The sequence below is a fragment of the Giraffa tippelskirchi genome, chromosome 11 (genome assembly GCF_054371585.1).
Source record: "Giraffa tippelskirchi isolate mGirTip1 chromosome 11, T2T-mGirTip1v1.2.pri, whole genome shotgun sequence".
Lineage (NCBI taxonomy): Eukaryota > Metazoa > Chordata > Mammalia > Artiodactyla > Giraffidae > Giraffa > Giraffa tippelskirchi.
The window spans coordinates 149,056,127-149,077,246 of NC_137285.1; the positions used below are offsets into that span (position 1 = coordinate 149,056,127).

The 21,120-nt window shown below is 39.3% G+C and overlaps 2 protein-coding genes across 2 annotated transcripts; both read right to left on the reverse strand.

The window, feature by feature from the left end:
- Nucleotides 1-10,432: 10,432 nt before the first annotated feature.
- On the reverse strand, nucleotides 10,433-11,377 carry LOC145527053 (olfactory receptor 5B12-like). Its single transcript, XM_081544297.1, has one exon. The coding sequence runs from the start codon at nucleotides 11,375-11,377 to the stop codon at nucleotides 10,433-10,435; it is 945 nt and encodes a 314-aa protein (XP_081400423.1).
- Nucleotides 11,378-20,175: 8,798 nt separating this feature from the next.
- LOC145527063 (olfactory receptor 5B12-like) lies at nucleotides 20,176-21,120 on the reverse strand. The gene has a single exon (XM_081544370.1). The coding sequence runs from the start codon at nucleotides 21,118-21,120 to the stop codon at nucleotides 20,176-20,178; it is 945 nt and encodes a 314-aa protein (XP_081400496.1).

Below are 21,120 nucleotides of genomic sequence, written 5' to 3' on the forward strand. Positions count from 1 at the left end.
GATCTCTGGGGCTGCAATTTGACATAAATATTGGGGGATGGGGTAAGAACTTTGTAATTAAAAAAGCTAAGTGGCTCCAGGAATTAGTTCTTCACTTTGCTGTTGTTCAGTCGCTCAGTCGTGTCCGACTCTCTGCGACCCCATGGACTGCAGTGTCCCAGGCTTCCCTGTCCTTCCCTATCCCCCTGAGTTTGCTCAAACTCATGTCCATTGTGTCAAAGATGCCGTCCAACCATCTCTTCCTCTGTCGTCCCCCTCTCCTCTTGCCCTCAATCTTTCCCAGCATCAGGGTCTTTTCCAATGTGTCAGTTCTTCACATCATGTGGCCAAAGTATTAATTCAGATGACCATTCTATCTACTACTGCAGGTAAGAATGCCTTAAGAAATGGAGCAGCTCTTATAGTAAAAAAAAAAAAACGTCTAAAATGCAGTACTTGGGTGAAACCTCAAAAATGACAGAATTATCGCAGTTTGTTTCCAAGGCAAACCATTGACTATCACAATAATCCAAGTCTATGCCCCAACCACTATGCTAAAGAAGCTGTAGGTGAACAGTTCTATGAATACTTACAAGAACTTCTAGAACTATTAAACACACACACACACAATTGTACTTTTCATCATGAGGGATTGGAATGCAAAAGTAGGATATCAAGAGATACCTGGAGTAACAGGCAAATTTGGCCTTGGAGTACAAAATGAAGCAGGGCAAAGGCTAATGGAGTTTTGTCAAAAGAACACACGGGTCATAGCAAACACCTCTTCCAACAACACAAGGGGTGACTCCACACATGGACATCACCCGATGGTCAATAATGAAATCAGATTGATTATGTCCTTTGCAGCCAAAGGTAGAGAAGCTCTACACAGACAGCAAAACAAGACCTGGCATTGATTGTGATAGATCATGAGCTCCTCACTGCAACATCCAGGCTTAAATTGAAGAAAGTAGGGAAAACCACTAGGCCATTCAGGTAAGACTTAATCAAATCCCTTACGATTATACAGTGGAGGTGACAAATAGATTCAAGGGTTTGTATCTGGTAGATAGAGTGCCTGAAAAACTATGGACAGAGGTGATGATCAAAACCATCCCAAAGAAAAAGAAATGCAATGTGACAGGGGCTCAGGGCCGGGGCAGTGGGATGGTCCGGGGGGATGGGATGGGGAGGGAGGTGGGTGGGGGGTCCGGGAAGGGGAACACATGTAAACCCATGGCTGATTCATGTCAATGTATGGCAAAAACTATTACAATATTGTAAAGTAATTAGCAAAAATAAATAAATAAATAAAAAATAAAGGCAGGCTTGCAAAAAATATATATATATATATAAAAAAAAAAAAAAGAAAAGAAAAAGAAATGCAAGAAGGCAAAGTGGTTGTCTGAGAAGGCTTTACAAATAGCTGAGAAGAGAAGTGAAAGGCAAGAGAGAAAAGGAAAGAGATAGTCATCTGAATGCAGAGTTCCAGAGAATAGCGAGGCGAGATAAGAAAACCTTCCTAAGTGAACAATGCAAAGACATAGAGGAAAACAACAGAATAGGAAAGCCTAGAGATCTCCTCAAGAAAACTGAAGATATCAAGGGATAGTTCACACGAGAATGGGCAAGATAGAAGACAGAAGCAGGAAGGACCTAACAGAAGCAGAAGAGGTTAAGAAGTGGCAAGAATACACAGAAGGGCTATTTAAAAAAAGGTATTAATGACCCGTGTAACCATGATCGTGTGATCACTCACCTAAACAAAGACATCCTGGAGTGAGAAGCCAAATGGGCCTTAAGAAGCATTACTGTGAACAGTTAGTGGAGGTGATAGAATTCTGCTGCTGCTGCTAAGTCACTTCAGTCGTGTCCGACTCTGTGCGACCCCATAGACGGCAGCCCACCAGGCTCCCCCGTCCCTGGGATTCTCCAGGCAAGAACACTGGAGTGGGTTGCCATTTCCTTCTCCAATGCATGAAAGTGAAAAGGGAAAGTGAAGCCGCTCAGTCATGTCCGACTCTTAGCGACCCCATGGACTGCAGCCCACCAGGCTCCTCTGTCCATGGGATTTTCCAAGCAAGAGTACTGGAGTGGGGTGCCATCGCCTTCTCCAGACAGAATTCTAGCTGAGCTATTTCAGATCCTAAAAGATGATGCTGTTCAAGTGTTGCACTCGACTGTTGTTGCTGTTGCTCAGTTTCTAAGTCCCGTCTGACTCTTTGCAACCCCATGACCTGCCGAAAGCCAGTCTTCCCTGTCCTTCTCTATCTTCCAGGGTTTGCTCAAATTCACGTCTTTTTGTTGCACTCAGTATGTCAGCAAATTTGGAAAACTCAGCAGTGGTCACAGGACTGGAAAAGGTCAGTTTTCATTCTAGTCCCAAAGAAGGGCAATGGCAGAGAATGCTCAAACGATCATACAGTGGAAGATGAGCCCCCCAGGTTAGTAGGTGTTCAATACACTACTGGGGAAGAATGGAGAGAGAGCTCCAGAAATAATGAAGAGGCCAGGCCAAAGCGGAAATGGAAATCCTAAAAGATGCCGCTGTGAAAGTGCTGCACTCAATATGCTAGCAAATTTGGAAACTCAACAGTGGCCACAGGACTGAAAAAGTTCAGTTTTCATTCTAATCCCAAAGAAGGGCCATGCCAAAAAATGTTCAAACTACCCTGCTATTGCACTCATTTCATACGCTAGCAAGGTAATGCTCAAAATTGTTCCAGTTAAGCTTCAACAGCACATGAACCAAGAACTTCCAGATGTACAAACTGGATTTAGAAAAGGCAGAGGAACCAGAGACCAAATTGCCAACATTTGCTGAGTCATAGAAAAAGCAAGAGAATTTCAGAAAAACATCTACTTCTTCTTCATTGACTGCACTAAAGCCTTTAACTGTGTGAAAGTGATAGTCACTCGGTCACGTCTGACTCTGCATGTCCCCACGGACTGTAGCCTGCCAAGCTCCTCTTTAACCTGCCAGGCTCCTCTGTCCATGGAATTCTCTCGGCAACAATACTGGAGTGGTAGCCACTCCCTTCTCTAGGGGATCTTCTCAGCTCAGGGATCAAACCCGGTTCTCCTGAATTGCCAGGAGAATTCTTGACCATCTGAGCCACCAAGGAAGTGGATCACAACAAACTGGAAAATTCTTAAAGAGATGAGAATACCAGATGGTCTTACCTGCCTCCTGAGAAACCTGTTATGCAGGTCAAGAAGCAAAAGTTAGAACCAGACATGAAACAATGGACTGGTTCAAAATTGGGAAAGGAGTACATCAAGTCTGAAGCTCCAATACTTTGGTCACCTGGTGCAAAGAGCTGACTCATTGGAAAAGACGCTAATGCTGGGAAATATTGATGAAGAGGGTGACAGAGGATGTGAGGGTTTGATGCCATCATTGACTCAATGGAAATGAGTTTGAGCAAACTTCGGGAAATGGTGAAGGACAGGGAAGCCTGGTGTGTTGCAGTCCATGGGTCACAAAGAATTGGACACGACTTAGCGACTGAAAACAAAAAGGCTGTATGTTGTTTCCCTATTTGTTTAACTTATATTCAGAGTACATCATGCAAAATACTGGGCTGGATGAATCATAAGCTAGAATCAAGATTGTCAGCAGAAATATCAATAACCTTGGATATGCAGATGGTATTCTAATGGCATAAGTGAAGAGGACCTTAAGAGCTTGAGGGTGAAAGAGGAGAGTGAAAATGCTGGCTTAAAACTCAACGTTCACTGTGCTTAGTCACTCAGTCATGTCTGACTTTGCAACCCCATGGACTGTAGCCCGCCAGGCTCCTCTGTCCGTGGGGTTTTCCAGGCCAGAATACTGGAGTGGGTGCCATGCCCTCCTCCAGGGGATCTTCCCAACCCAGGGATCAAACCCAGGTCTCCTGCACTGCAGGTGGATTCTTTACCATGTGAGCCACCAGGGAGGCCCAAAGTGGAAGCTACTTATACAGTGCTATTCTGTGCAAAGTTGCTCAGTCGTGTCAGAATCTTTGCGACCCCATGGATTCACTAACATTTACTAATATATGTAAAACAGATAGCCAATGGAAACTTGCTGTATGAGTCAGGGAACTCAAACCGGGGCTCTGTAATAACCTAGAGGGGTGGAAAGGGTAGGAGGTGGGAGGGAGGTTTAAGAGGGAAAGGCCATTATGTACACATATGGCTAATTCATGTTGATGGATGGCAGAAATCAAACCAGTATTGTAAAGCAATCAATTAAAAATAAATAAATATAATTAAAAAAAATATGGACCTCTGTTCACTAACTAACAAAAAAATGCTGAGTAAGCTGCCTGGTAAACAAGAGTTCAGTTTCAGCTGTGTTGCTAAAGGGTATGTGTATTTCTTTTAACAAATTGCACACTATAATTTTATAAATTAGGAAGAAAAATGTCTGAAAAATAAAAGTGTTATAATCAATTTAAAAAAAATGCTCAACATTCAAAAAACTTCCAGATCTACTTTGGCCACTTGATACGAAGAGCCAACTCATTGGAAAAGACCCTGATGCAGGGAAAGATTGACGGCAGGAGGAGAAGAGGGCGACAGAGGATGAGATGGTTGGATGGCATCACTGACTCAATGGACAGGAGTTTGAGCAAACTCGGGGAGACAGGATAGACAGGGAAGCCTGGCGTGCTGCAGTCCACGGGGGTCACAAAGAGTCAGACACGACTGAATGTCTGAACAACAACAACAATAAGCAATGCTGAGAATCTTTTTATGTGCCTGTTAGCCATCTGTCTGTCTTTGGAAAAATGTCTATTCAGGTCTTCTGCCCACTTCTGATTCAGTTGTTTGCCCTTTTGATATTAGGTGGTATGAGCTCTTGGTATATTCTGGATATTAATTCCTTGTTGGCTGCATCACTGGCAAGTATTTTCTCCAGTTCCATGCACTGTCTTTTCATTTTTCAATGGTTTCACTTGTTGTGCAAAAACATTTTTTTACTTGAAAGCTATTTATTTTGAATTGCTAGACTCTCAATATTTGAATAAATATTAGTTAAAAAAACACCAATATATTCTTATTTAAACAAAATAAAAAGTGTGCCTTTTGATACAATTTGTTTTATATTTAGGATTTTAAAGTGATATTTGGGAATCAAAGCAATACTTTCACAAAAATTCTAATTTGTATGAACAAAGAAGTTGTGGCCTAGAGTTTTATTGATAAATTAAAATATATGCAATTTCTTTTTATGGATCAAAAGAAAAATGTTCTTTTTAATTGAGTATGTTTGATTGACAAAATTGTGTTAGTTTCAGGTGTATACAGTCAAATCATTCTGTGGTTGTATAGATACACACATATATGTATATAGTTTATGTTCTTTTTTACAATTCTTTTCCATTGTAGTTTATTACAAGATACTGAATACCGTTGCGTACACTACACAGTAAATCCTTGTTATTTATCTATTTTGTAAATGATAGTGTGTGTCTGTCAATCTCATACTCCCATTTATACTTTCCCTTCTTCCTCTTCGGGAATCATAAGTTTGTTTTCTATGTCTGTGAGTCTGTTTCTATTTTGTAAATACGTTCACTTTTACTATTTTTTAGATTCCACATATAAGTGATCTCCTATAGTATATGTCCTTCTCTGACTTACTTCAATAAGTATGATAATCTCTAGATTCATCTTTGTCACTGCAAATAGTATTATTTCATTCTTTTGTGGCTGATTAATACCTCATGTACATATATGTCTTCTTTATCCATTCATATGTCAATGACCAGGTCTTGGTTATTGTAAATAGTGCTACCAGGGTCATGCGAGTGGATGTATCTTTTTGAACTAAAGCTTTTGTCTTTATTGGATAAATGCCCAGAAATGCAATTGCTGAATCATAAGCTAGATTTATTTTCAGTTTTCTGAGAAACTTCCATTCTGTTTTGCATAATCGCCACAGCAATTTACATTTTCAGCAATGGTGTAGGAGGGTTCCCTTTTCTGCACATCCTCTACATTTTTTATTTGTAGACTTTTTGATGATAGCCATTTTGACGGGTGTGAGATGGTATCTCATTGTAGCTTTGACTTGCATTTTTCTGTTAGTTAATGATGTTGACCATCTTTTCATGTGCCTGCTGACCACCTGTATGTCTTCTTTGGAGAAATGTCTATTTTGGTCTTCTGACCTGGGTTTTTGTTGTTGTTGTTGTTGAGTTACATAAGCTTTTTCTATATTTTGGGGATTAATCCCTTTTTGGTCACACTTTGCAAAAATTTTCTGCCAGTCTGTGGGTTATCATTTCATTGCAAAAGTTTGTAAGTTTAATTAGACCCCGTTTGTTTATTTTTGCTTTTGTTTATTTTCCCTTGGAAGACTGATCCAAGAAAATATTGCTACAACTTACGTTAAAGACTTCTTCACTTATGTTCTCTTCTAGAAATTTTATGATTTCAGGTCTTACATTTAACTTTCTTTGAGTTTATTTTTGTATGTGGTATGAGAGAATGTTTTCATATCATTGTTTTATAAATGTTGTTGAGTTTTTCTACCACCACTTCCTGAAAAGATTGTCCTTTTTTCACTGTATATTCTTACCCTCTTTGTAATTGATTAATTGACCATAACTGTGTGGGTTTATTTTGGATTCTCTATTCTATTCCATTGATTTGTGTGTCTATTTTTGTGCCAATATCTGCTACTTTGATTACTGTACCTTTACAGTATAACCTGAAGTCTGGCAGCGTGATACCTCCAGCTTTGTTCTTTTTCTCAAAAATTGCTTTGCCAATTATGGGTCTTTTGTGGGTTCATCTAAACTTCAGGATTATTTGTCCTACTTCTGTGAAAAAGGTCACGGGCATTTTGATAGTGATTGCATTAAGTATGTATATCTCTTTGGATACCATGACAATTTTAATAGCATTAATTCTTCCAACTCAAGAGCATGGGCTACACTCTCTCCATTTCTTTACATCATTTTCAGTTTCCTTCATTGGTGTTTAATAGTTTTCAGAGTACAGGTCTTTCACTTCCTTTATAGAATTTATTTCTAGATATTTTGGGGTTTTTTATGTGATTTTAAATAGGATTGCTGGGAGAAATATCAATAACCTCAGATATGCAGATGACACAACCCTTATGGCAGAAAGTGAAGAAGAACTAAAGAGCCTCTTGATGAAAGTGAAAGAGGAGAGTGAAAAAGTTGGCTTAAAGCTCAACGTTCAGAAAACTAAGATCATGGCATCTGGTCCCATCATTTCATGGGAAATAGTTGGGGAAACAGTGGAAACAGTGTCAGACTTTATTTTGGGGGGCTCCAAAATCACTGCAGATGGTGATCGCAGCCATGAAATTAAAAGATGCTTACTCCTTGGAAGGAAGGTTATGGCCAACCTAGATAGCATATTTAAAAGCAGAGACATTACTTTGCCAACAGAAGTCCGTCTAGTCAAGGCTATGGTTTTTCCAGTGGTCATGCATGGATGTGAGAGTTGGATGGTGAAGAAAGCTGAGCACCACAGAATTGATGCTTTTGAACTGTGGTGTTGGAGAAGACTCTTGAGAGTCCCTTGCACTGCAAGGAGATCCAATCAATCCATCCTAAAGGAGATCAGTCCTGGGTGTTCATTGGAAGGACTGATGTTGAAGCTGAAACTCCAATACTTTGGCCACCTCATGTGAAGAGTTGACTCATTGGAAAAGACCCAATGCTGGGTAGGATTGGGGGCAGGAGGAGAAGGGGATGACAGAGGATGAGATGGTTGGATGGCATCACTGACTCGATGGACATGGGTTTGGGTAGACTCTGGGAGTTGGCGATGGACAGAGAGGCCTGATGTGCTGCAATTCATGGGGTCGCAAAGAGTCGGACACGACTGAGTGACTGAACTGAACTGAACTAAATAGGACTATTTACTTTCTCTTTCTGATATTTCATTAATAGTGTACATAAATGCAGCAGATTTCTGTATATTACTCTTGTATTCTGCAATCTTGCTGAATTCATTTAATAGTTCTAATAGGTTTTTTTTTTTTGGAAGAAGGACTTTTACACAATATAAAGTATATATCATCTACAAAAGTGACAGTTTAACTCTTCCCACCAATTTGAATAACTTGTAATTTTGTTTCTTGTCTGATTTCTGTGGTTAGGACTCCAAAAACTATATTAAATGGAAGTGGTGAGGGGTATTCTTGTCAAATCAAACTGGAAGACTTTCAGATTTTCACAACCGTGCATTATGTTGGCTGTGGTTTTGTTATAAAATGGCTTTTATCATGTTGAGAGTTGTTCCCTCTCTACCCACTTGGATGAGATTTTTTTTTCATCATGAATGGACAATGGATTTTGTCAAATTATTGGCTTGCATCTATTGAGATTATCATGTGATGAAATTAAAAAATTTTTTTTCATTTAAAAAAATTTTTATTGGAGTGTAGTTGTTTTACACTGTTGTGTGAGTTTCAGATATACAGCAAAGTGAATCAGTTATACATATACAAATATCTACTTTGTTTTAGATTCTTTTCCCATATAGGCTACTATGTGATTTTTAAACTTTTCTTTTGTTAATGTCGTGTCTCACATTGATTTCTGTATGATGAGCCATCCACGTGACCATGGAATAAATCAAACTTGTCATGCATTGATGTTATGTCTTCAAACTGCTTTAAAAGGTATCTTTATAATTGTTATAACTCCAAATGATTCATAGTGTACTAATATGCCAAAATTTTAAAACTAGGATAGATTATTCTTGGAGATTGGCAAGGACCAACGAGGTAAACCTCTAATTTGACGAATGCTAACCTATAATTTGGTGGCCTGAATGCATACATGAAGGAAGGAACATAAAAGGAGTACAAGGCTGAGCATCAGAAGATAGAGTCAAGGATTACTTTAAAATTGTGTTTTTTTTCCCCAGTGAATTAAAATATGCCATTATTCTTATTTCTCTCAGAGTATTGGTCTGATATTTTAAAATTGTCATATGAAGATGTAACTTCTGCATAATAAGTTGATAAAGACAAAAACTGAGCTAGTTAAAGATGACATATAATGATGTTTATTATCACTGAAACAAGAACAGAAACAAACAAAAATTAAGCAATAAACCAAGGAGTACATCAAGGCTGTATATTGTCACCCTGCTTATTTAACTTATATGCAGAGTACATCATGAGAAACGCTGGGCTGGAAGAAGCACAAGCTGGAATCAAGATTGCTGGGAGAAATATCAATAACCTCAGATACGCAGATGACACAACCCTTATGGCAGAAAGTGAAGAAGAACTGAAGAGCCTCTTGATGAAAGTGAAAGAGGAGAGTGAAAAATTTGGCTTAAAGCTCAACATTCAGAAAACTAAGATCATGGCATCCGGTCCCATCACTTCATGGCAAATAGATGGGGAAACAGTGGAAACAATGACTGACTTTGTTTTTTTGGGCTCCAAAATCACTGCAGATGGTGAAATTAAAAGACGCTTACTCCTTGGGAGGAAAGTTATGACCAAGCTAGACAGCATATTAAAAAGCAGAGACATTACTTTGTCAACAAAGGTCCATCTAGTCAAGGCTATGGTTTTTCCAGTGGTCACGTATGGATGTGAGAGTTGGACAGTGAAGAAAGCTGAGCGCCGAAGAATTGATGCTTTTGAAGTGTGGTGTTGGAGAAAACTCTTGAGAGTCCCTTGGACTGCAAGGAGATCCAACCAGCCCATCCTAAAGAAAATCAGTCCTGGGTGTTCATTGGAAGGACTGATGTTGAAGCTGAAACTCCAATACTTTGGCCACCTGATGCGAAGAACTGACTCATTTGAAAAAACCCTGATGCTGGGAAAGATTGTGGGCAGGAGGAGAAGGGGATGACAGAGGATGAGATGGTTTGATAGCATCACTGACTCGATGGACATGGGTTTGGGTGGACTCAGGGAGTTGGTGATGGACAGGGAAACTTGGCCTGCTATGGTTCATGGGGTCGCAAAGAGTCGGACAGGACTGAGCAACTGAACTGAACTGAACTATACCCAGACTATTTGACACCAAGTTTAAATTTAAGAATGAATTATCAGATATCATAATCATTGCTTTAAATTTTACTATGAAAATAGACTAATCCCATTCATCTTTGAACTCATTTTTCTGTCACTCATGGATGTGTGAATTACACTGGATTGCATAAATGATGCTTCTTTGGGCATGTATTTAAATATGCATTGAATAAAGTGAGACTGGGGATGATCACGAGAAATAATGAAATGTAATTAAGAAGAAACTATGTACTAAGACTTCTAGGTTCAAGGTTGATATTTCTAAGCGATTATTCCTGAGATATCGTATTTTTAAGCCATTTGTATCATAGACTTAGTAAAGAACTCGAGAAAGTACATCAAAAATTTGCATATTGTTGGCCTAGCAATACTTCCCCTAACTTGATCTGACCTGTATGAAACCACCTTATTGTTGTACCTATATAATTAAAATATGAATTTTATAGAAGACGTTGCTTTCCCTACAGCTTTTTTTAAGGCACTCTTGACCTCTTTGTTCCTCAGACTATAGATCAGCGGATTCAGCATGGGGATGACTATGGCATAGAACATGGACGCCATTTTGTCTGTGTCCATGGAATGGCGGGAGCCCGGTTGTAGGTACATGAAGGCGCCTGTCCCATAGAAGATGGAGATGGCAGTGAGGTGGGAAGCACAGGTGGAAAAGGCCTTCTGATGTCCTTCAGATGAGCGCACCCTCAGAATGGTGACAAATATAAACAGGTAAGAGATCAGGATGACCAGGACAGAAAAGATGATACTAAAGCCTGTCAAAATGAAAAACACCAACTCACTTCTCTTGTTGTCTGAGCATGAGAGAGCCAGGAGAGGAGTAGCATCACAGAAAAAGTGATCAACCACATTGGAGCTGCAGAAAGAGAGACTGAATGTGTTCCAAGTGTGCACAGAGGCCTCCAGAAAACTGAGAACATAGGACCCTATGACCATCCAGGCACACACCCTTGGTGTCATGATATTGGTGTAATGGAGTGGTTTACATACTGCTGCATGACGGTCATAGGCCATTAAGGCCAAGAGAAAAGTTTCCATAATGAGAAAGACAGCGAAAAAGAAAAACTGAGCAGCACAAGCACTGTAGGAAATGACCTTGTCTCCCATGAGGAATCCAGCCATCACTTTGGGAGTGACGGCCGTGGAGTAAGCAAAGTCCACCAGGGAGAGATGGCTGAGGAAGAAGAACATGGGCATGTGGAGACGAGAGTCCAGCAGGATCAGCGTGATCACCCCCAGGTTCCCAACTAGGGTGAGGAGGTAGATGAGCGTGAACACTAGAAACAGTGGGATCTGCAGTTGTGGGTCATCAGTTATCCCGACAAGAATGAACTCAGTCATGACTGTACTGTTCTCCATGGGGGTTATTTATGCATTATGAAAACGCACTGTATCAATGAGAAAAGAGGGTTCAGGTAGTAACTGAGCTCAGAACCATAACTGCATTCAAGTTATGCTTTATATCCAAATTTCTGAATTTAACATGGGCATAAGAACAAAGAGACTTGTGCAAAATCACTGTAGAGATCTGTTAAAAATGAAATTTGTTGAGGAACTTTCCTAGTGGTTCAGTGGTTAAGACTCCATGCTTCCAATGAGGGGGTGCAGGTTTGATCCCTGGTTGGAACAAAGAGCTCATATTCCACATGGCATGGCCAAAAAAGAAAAGTAAATAAATTAATTAAAATTAGATTTGCTATCCTTCCATTCAGATTTTCAAACAGAATATTCATGCAATAAAATATATTACTGTAATTTAATTCATTTCATTGTAGTTACCATTGTTGTATCAAGAGCAGTATTCTATTCTAGTAATACAAATTTTAATATATCATGTTCAAGGCTTCAGTAGTCTCACAGGTAATAGGATACATAGAATGAGTAATTCCCACAGAGTGGGATTGTGTAGAAACTCCTGTATTAGGAATAAAGACATCAGAGAGTAAAAGTTTAAAGTGTAAGTCCAGACTGAGAATATCTGAGTGCAAATTCTATCTCCACCTTGTATGAGATGACCGGGTATTGCTTAATATCATTTAGCCATCATTTTTCCCTTGAACTCATCAACAGACTCAAGCGATAATGCAAACTGGCACTGTAGGCTTTCACACATTATGACTGTGCTTAGTCACTCAGTCAAGTCTGACATTTTGTGACCCCATGGACTATAGCCCACCAGGCTCCTCTATCCATGGGGATTCTCCAGGCAAGAATACTGGAGTGGGTTGCTGTACACATTGTGACTAGGACAGAGTTATTGGTCTGTGCATTGATTACAGAAGTGGATGTTATAATTGAGAAATTCCAGATAACTCTGAAATCAAACATCCTATATGCTCACTCATTCATTTGTCTTCTTTCCCCAAATTCTTTCACTTTCATATTCTGTCCATGCTTTCCTCTAATTTTTCAAATAATAACCCTCTTTTACTCAAGTCATGAACAGCTTGGCAGCTATGCCAAGTAAGAATTGATTTATTTTCTGAGTCATCTTGTGTATTAACTAGGGTGTCTGAGCCTAGGTTTCTCCTGTAAAATGGAATAAAGAATATCACCTAGCACTTAACCAGATTCAATCAATAAAGATATTCTTACTGTTAGAAGATAGTGACAGAATCTGTCTAGGGACCCAAAACGTCAATGAGGTTAAGGAAAACTTCCATATGAGAATGAAGTGTGGGGTACTGTGTTTTCTCCCATTTCATTTTTCTTTGCATTTATCTCATTAATCTATGCAGAAGTTAATGATGACTTGGAGCAAGGTGATAGTGTGCGAAGTAGTGAAAATAATCCAGTTATGAGTGTGATTTCAAAAGTAGAGCCTGCTGGATTTCCTAATACATTCAGTGTAGGACATTAGAGGGAACAGTGTTGATTCCTTTTTTTGTATAGTCCTAGAGGGAATGATGTCGGAGAAGGCAATGGCACCCCACTCCAGTAGTCTTGCCTGGGAAACCCTATGGACAGAGGAGCCTGGTAGGCTGCAGCCCATGAGGTCGCGAAGAGTTGGACATGACTGAGCGACTTCACTTTCACTTTTCACTTTCATGCACTGGAGGAGGAAATGGCAACCCACTCCCGTATTCTTGCCTGGAGAATCCCAAGGATGGAGGAGCCTGGTGGGCTGCCGTCTATGGGGTCTCACAGAGTCGGGCACGACTGATGCGACTTAGCAGCAGCAGCAGCAGAGGGAATGATATAGAAGAAGCAGCTGTTTGAGAAAGAACAAGAAAGATGATTTCAGATTAGTCGTGGTGAGTTTGAGACTTTTTAGGCCATCTAACTTAGAAGGGTTGGGTAAACAATTGGACTTGTTGCATCAGATTTTATTAAATCAAAGTATATTGGCAATTGCTATGGTTTAACCTTCTCTTATTACGTGAAATCCACAAAACTAAATGACACCACTTAAGGAAAGAGATTGGAGAACAAAAAAATCAGGGTATGCTAATGTTACAAAGATCATGTAACAATACAGCTTTAAGAGGGAAGAAGGAAAGAAAATTGTCACCACTGAGATGAGTGCTAGGGAAGCCCTGTCCCGGGACACAGTTTTCAGTTGGGCAAGTAGGTTAAGGGAACTTCCAGGGAGCAGTTAAGTGTATACTGGTTATGCTGATGACTGTAAATTCCAGAAGAAACAGTAGAGTGATTTCAGGATGTGGGCACCAGTGGCTGCTGGGCTTAGAAAGAGGGATATGAAGAGATGTGGATATCATTTAACAGGGGTTATGAGCTGACCTGAGATTCCTCAGTTTCGTGGTGAGTGACATACTGGTAAAGGGAATCGAATAGTCTCAAAGTAGGTGGTGATGACCAGGCTACGAGGCTGTGGGGTGAAAAGGGAGGGTGGAGGTTTTGACGGAAGCCTCCTGACCCTGCTGCTGGTGTTAGGGAGGTCACTGGGAGGCATTATTATCCAGAGAAGATACCCTCTTGTTTATTGTTTACCTAAATCAATACTCATATATTAAGTAAGTAAGTGTTAGTCGCTCAGTCATGCCCGACTCTTTTCGAGCCCATGGACTGCAGCCCACCAGGCTCTGCCGTCCCTGGGATTCTCCAGGCAAGAGCCCTGGAGTGGGGTGCCATTGCCTTCTCTAAGGCAATATATCTAATAGCAATTCTGGGTGCCTAATGCCAGCAAAGCTTCAGAATGATAACTGGGGGACTTCCCTAGTGATCCCCTGGCTAAGATTCTGCACTTTCAATGCAGGGGGCCCAGGTTTGATTCCTGGTTGGGGAATTAGATCCCGCAGGCTGCAAATAAAAGTTGACATGCAGCAAGGAAGATTAAAGATCCTTGTGCTACAACTAAGACCTGGTGCCGTGAAATAAACAAAAATAAACAAATATTTTTTAAAAAAGAATGAAAACTGTAACCCAGGTTTCCTCATTCCTGTAAATTCTTCCCTCTGGTGTGATTTTTACACCTCTTCTTTCAGTGCATTTTTACAACAGGTCTATCAGCCTGAACCTCCTGCACTTATCACTCTCTGTTCCTACTCTTCTCACAAATACTGTCACGTGCTCTCCAGATTTTAATAAATCTTCCAATTAAGATGCAAAGACATTAGGATTAGCTAATGGAGCTAAAATTACCAATTACCATACTCCAAAAGAGGAAATTTAAAAATGAGAAAGATTTAACAACTTGTTCAAGTTCTACATGGTCAAACATGGGGAGCCAGAGACTCCAGATGTCCTCCTTAAGAATTTCTACAGTGTTGGTGACACAGTCTCCTATTTAAAAATCATAGACACATAGTAACATTCCATTCAAAATGTTCAGTATTCAGTTATGAATAAATAGAGATGGAAACAGGTGCCTTGATGTATTTTTCTGGTTACCTCTGCCTTGAAAAATTTATACAGATTGCAGATTTAATTGGAGGCTTACCTGGCTCCCTGGACAATGAACAGGCAAATTCAACACTTTAGCATATGAATCTCATATCAGAAATTCAGTCCATAAAAGAAGAGAAGCATTCTACTGAAATGTCCTGTCTTTGACCAAAGGAAAAAGTTCTTCACAGCAAAGAGAGATTTTGAAAGGAAAAAAAAAAAACAAAAAACTACTGAATGTGAGAAAAGTAGTCAACACGACTTGCACAGTCTGTCTTCTTCTTAGTAAATAAATCACTTAATTTCCTTAAGCCACTATATATTCATCTAGAAAATGGAGATATTAGAAAGGCAGCCCCAAACAACACCCTCCCTGAAAGACCACTGCTGTCATGAGAAAAAAAGAGAATCCCTGTAGCGCCCTGAAAATGGTGATCATCACAGTCCAAGTCATGATTATTTGCCCTGGTCATTACTGCAGGCTCCCTGTACATCTCGGTTGGGTAAGGCCATTATATCTGTTAGACAAGTATTGACAATCATTTGAATGAATGAATGGTCAAGGGGCTCTAGCACTTGGTCTGTTACCTTCACTAGAAGGCCAAATGGAGCTATTGGAAACTGGAAGAGAGAGAAAGATACACCCATGGACTTCTCAGGGGACAAAGTCCCCATGAGAGCGACAACAGGTCCTAATCTCACTGCTGGAGAACAGATAGTGAATGTGTCTACAGGAATCCAGCTCTGCTTGTGGAGGGAGATCATTAGCGTATTAACATAATGTGTATTAATTCTCTATGACAATGCTAACATCAGGTTACATCTTTATTTCTAGGGCCCAGTTTTGACATAAACATGGGAGGATAGGGAGAGAGGTCTGTCATTTAAGCCAAATGGATCCCAGAGAGAATTTCATGCCTTAATTCATCTGAAACATTTGAACTATTGATTAGAATTATCATTCATTCAACTGTGTATTGGTCCCAAATGAGTGTAGCCATAGTCCTAGCCTTGGTTGTTCATATCCAAGCAAAAGAAACATGTGCTTAGTGTCATATGCATAGGTTTACTGGAGAAGACAAACATGAAACAAACTCACAAAGAAAGATATAAAATTATAAATAGAACAGGTACCCATATAAGATAAAAAATCTACCTTAAATTGATTGACAGGCCAGAATGTTTTCTCAGAAGAATCAACACCTCAGCTAATACATAAAGGATGAATATATGTACATGAGAATAACTACACAAACTGAAAAGCTATGGTAAGGATTCAAGTTGTCAAAGAAGTTGTCAGAATCTAAATAAGCCAGAGGGATTGCCCATAGTTAGCAAGACATGTTGCTTGGAAGTTTGTTTGCAGTGTTCTTCACAGAATAAAATTCATAAACAAATGCAAACAAACAAAAACGCTCATCCCAAACACCAAAATTATCAGGAGGACAATTAAAATAATTAATTTAACAACAAAACAAAACAAAATTATCGGGTGGAATGATTGGCGTGGATCGTAGGAAAGGCATGGACAACTGGTAAGAATAATTCAACTCTTGTCCTACATAAAGGAAAAACCATCGGGGTTGGCAATTAGTTTCAGATTGGAGTACATTTTATTCTCACTAATTTAGGAATCTGTATCATTGTGTGCCAAGTCATATGCTATTTCTCAAGGAGAATCCATCATATTTAAAGTTATTCCCAACCGTCTGTGAGTTTTAAAAGCCCCAGTAGAGTAATTCCTAGGATTTACCATGTGATTTGGGGGGAGTTAATATGTACTCTATTGAGAAATGACCGAATAGAATTCTCATACACCGAAGTATGCAGGCTGCACATATCTTTCAATAAATATTAGCCTAACAATGTTTGGTGTTTATTGTTTTTGTCCTGGTAGAAACAGTTCTACTCTTATTGCCAGAAATGCATTAGAATCTTTCTTCTAAGTTCACGGTGCAGACTCTCCATATCGCATCAGACATATGAGCATATAAAGTGCAAACAGACATAACTAAATTTAAACACCAGATTCTATGCTTTGTACTATGAAACCTTTAACATTTTCATAAGATTAACCAGATGTTACTATATACATCATTGTATCATAATATGCTTGGAAGGTAATTTTTATATGTTATCTCATTGCAGTGCCTAAAGTGATAATCACTCAAAAATGTTATTATGGTTATTGTTATTATTTTATTAACTTACAAAGATTCCTTAAGAACACACAATATATTAAAGCCTTTTTTCTCCAGAAAATACAGAAGCTCACATTTTAAACTGGAATATAAAAAATGCATACAAATTATTATGCTGCAAATAAAATGTGATGATTATGGTCAGAGAAGTACAATTCAGGTGCTATTAGCATTTAGAATGACTGTAACATTGCCTTCACTAATAGTATAATACGTGTGTGTGTGTGTGTATATATATATATATATATATAATATAGTATTATGTATGCTATGATCTTCCCTGGTGGCTCAGCTGGTAAAGAATCCACCTGCAATGTGGGAGACCTGGGTTTGATTCCTGGGTTGGGAAGATTCCCTGGAGAAGGGAAAAGCTACCCACTCCAGTGTTCTGAGCTGGAGAATTCCATGTACTATACAGTCCATGGAAAAAGAGCCACAAAGAGTCGGACACGACTGAGCGACTTTCACTTTCACTTTTTCATGTATGTTATGCAAATAACATACATAATATAATATATGGCTGCTGAACATATATGCCAGGCCTTACCTAACACAGCACTCACAAAAAACTCCCACGTAGACATTATTATGACTGCCTTCTACAAATGAGAAAGAAAAAAATAAACACATTTGAGAAGTTAAGTAACTTGGAAAAAACCCAGAGCAGAGGTGTATGTGAGGATTCAGGCGATAGAAATACGAAGTATTAATATTACATTTAAACTTTACGCTTTTCTGCTAAGAAGGGTGTTCATACACAGTACAGAATAACTGATATATGGTAGAAAGTGGATCGCAATAAGGCTACTTGTCTCAAAATGTGTTCCACAGAAATCTCTTTCTTCAAGATGGTAATATTTTTTCAACTGTTCACATCTTTAGCAGCATTTGGTGTTGTCCGTGTTCTGGACTTTGGCCATTCTGAAAAATATGCAGTGTTCTTTCATTGTTATTTTTATTTGCATTTTCATGATGACCTAAAAAGTGGAGACTAACTTAACTTTAAATATTAATGGCTGTAATTTTTAAGAGATTATATCTAAGAAGGGGAGGACTCTTCAGGGCTGGCTTCATGAGCATGAACGCGGTGCCATCACTCAGACCTCGTGCTTAGAAGGTTCTGCTCTGGGTTTAACACTCTACCCTTGACAACTTAAAATTACTATACATTTTGATCAAGGGACTCAACGTCTTTGCTTTTCCACTGGGATCTGCAAATTGCATAGCCAAAAAAGATTCTTCACCCTTAAATCTCCAGGGAGGTTTTCCCATTTTATAAGGATAACTCACAGAAAATGAAGAACCCGGTTCCTTTTCTCCTAAAAGGTGATATTCCCTCCCTATTAGGAGAGATAATCTGTTCCTATGATCTTTCACTCGGTTCTGAGGGATGCATACTTAACTACCTCTGTCACTCCATAATGGGACATGCTGGCTGTTCAAGTCAAACCACAGGAGCACTCAATGTTAGATTTCAGACATCACATGAAAAAAAGATGTACCAGACATTTGCATGTCTTTGAAATAAATATACATTTTCATATGTTTTATATTATATATGTGTTCAAATTCATTTAGCCTAGAAAAAGATATTCGTGGGAAAACCACTACATAAGGAGATGATAATTCAAAGAAATTCCCTTTAGATTCAATTAATTTGATAGTTTTCTTTGAAAAAGATATTTTATGACTATTATCATATCTCTGAATGAGTCTTAGTGTTCTAATATACCCAAATTTTAAAACTATGCTAGGTTATTCTTAGTGTGGTAAGTATCAGTCAGTTCAGCCTCTAATTTGAGCCTGAATGGAGATCTGTCCGTTGGTGACCTGACTGTACACAGGAAGGAAGGAACATAAAATGTGTCCTGGGCTGAGCATCTGAAGACAAAGAGTCAAGGTTTACTGCAAACTTGAAAGTTGTTATTTTTATTTCAGTGAATTGAAACATGTTTTCATTAGTTTCCCTTATCTTATACTCTGCTATTCTTTTTTCATTAAAATTGTCACATGAAGATGAGAGTCTGGGTAATATGTCAATAAAGACGAAAACTGAGCTAAATAAAGATGTTCATATGGGGTCACTCCTAGTTGTCCAGTGGTTAAGAATCTGCCTAACAGTGCAGAGGATGCAGTTTCCATCCCTTGTCTGGGAAGATCTCACATTCTGCCAAGCACTAAGCCCATGAGCCACAACTACTGAGCCTTCACTCTAGAGCCGCAAGCTGCAACAACTGAGCCCACGTGCCGCAACTACTGAACCCAGCCCCGAGAGCCTGCACTCGGAAACAAGAGAAGCCACCACAGTGGCAAGCCTGTGCACCGCACTGGGGAGCAGCCCCTGCTCATGACAACTAGAGAAGCCTGCATGAAGCCATGAAGACCAGAAGCGCCATGAAAAAATGAAAGAAAAATTTTTAAAAAGAGGTTCATAGAATGATGTTTATTATCGTTGAAAAAAGAATAATACAAAAGCACTCCATAGTAAACCTAGAGCAGAGGATATTCGGGAGAAATATTAAGTATTAAAATGAAATAGCTTCAAATAAAGAGTTGTGTGTTTTTTTTTAATTCACATACCAAATGTTTATTTCTATTTAAAAACATGCAGGTTAATATTTAAGAATGTATTATCAGACACCAAAACCAATGCTTCAACCTATACTATAAAACTAGACAAGTCCCATTTGTCTCTTGAACTCATTTTTCTGTTCACTCATGAGTATGTGAGTTTCATGTGGTTTGCATGGGTAAGATGCACGTAGACATGTACTTAAATATGTATACAAGCATAAATATACATATTAATGTGGGTGATTATGGAAACAAATGTGCAGTAAAAATTAATTTATAACAAAATTTGAAATATAAATTATTTTGAAATATAAATACAAATTATAAATTTTGAAATATAAATACAAAGATTCATGGTCGAATCTTCCAAAGTTATTATTTCTGAGATCTCATTTTGTCCACATGTTTGCTTCCTAGACTCAAAAAGAACTTGAGAAAGGACGTAAAAAATTTAGATAATTATTGACCTAGCAAGTCAGTATTTTCCCTAGCTTGAATTCAGGTACATGAAACCACACTACTGTTGTTTCTATATAATTAAGATAGGAATCTTAGAGAAGACTTTGCTTTCCCCACAGCCTTTTTTAAGGCACTCTTGACCTCTTTGTTCCTCAGACTATAGATCAGCGGATTCAGCATGGGGATGACTGTGGCGTAGAACACAGACGCCATTTTGTCTGTGTCCATGGAATGGCGGGAGCCCGGTTGTAGGTACATGAAGGCGCCTGTCCCATAGAAGATGGAGATGGCAGTGAGGTGGGAAGCACAGGTGGAAAAGGCCTTCTGATGTCCTTCAGATGAGCGCACCCTCAGAATGGTGACAAAGATAAACAGGTAAGAGATCAAGATGACCAGGAGAGTAAAGGTGATATTGAAGCTTATCAAAACAAAGAACACTATGTCACTTCTGTTGCTGTCTGAGCATGAGAGAGCCAGGAGAGGAGTAGCATCACAGAAAAAGTGATCAACCACATTGGAGCTGCAGAAAGAGAGACTGAATATGTTCCAAGTGTGCATGGAGGCCTCGAGAAAGCCAAAGACATAGCATCCTATGACCATCCATGCACACACCCTTGGTGTCATGATATTGGTGTAATGGAGTGGTTTACACACTGCTGCATGACGGTCGTAGGCCATTGAAGCTAAGAGAAAAGTTTCCACAGCAAGAAAGACAGCAAAAAAGAAAAATTGAGCAGCACAAGCACTGTAGGAAATGACCTTGTCTCCTATGAGGAATCCAGCCATCACTTTGGGAGTGACGGCCGTGGAGTAACCAAAGTCCATCAGAGAGAGATGGCTGAGAAAGAAGTACATGGGCGTGTGGAGACGAGAGTCCAGCAGGATCAGCGTGATCACCCCCAGGTTCCCAACCAGGGTGAGGAGGTAGATAAGCGTGAACACTAGAAAGAGTGGGATCTGCAGTTGTGGGTCATCAGTTATCCCGACAAGAATGAACTCAGTCACGACTGTACTGTTCTCCAT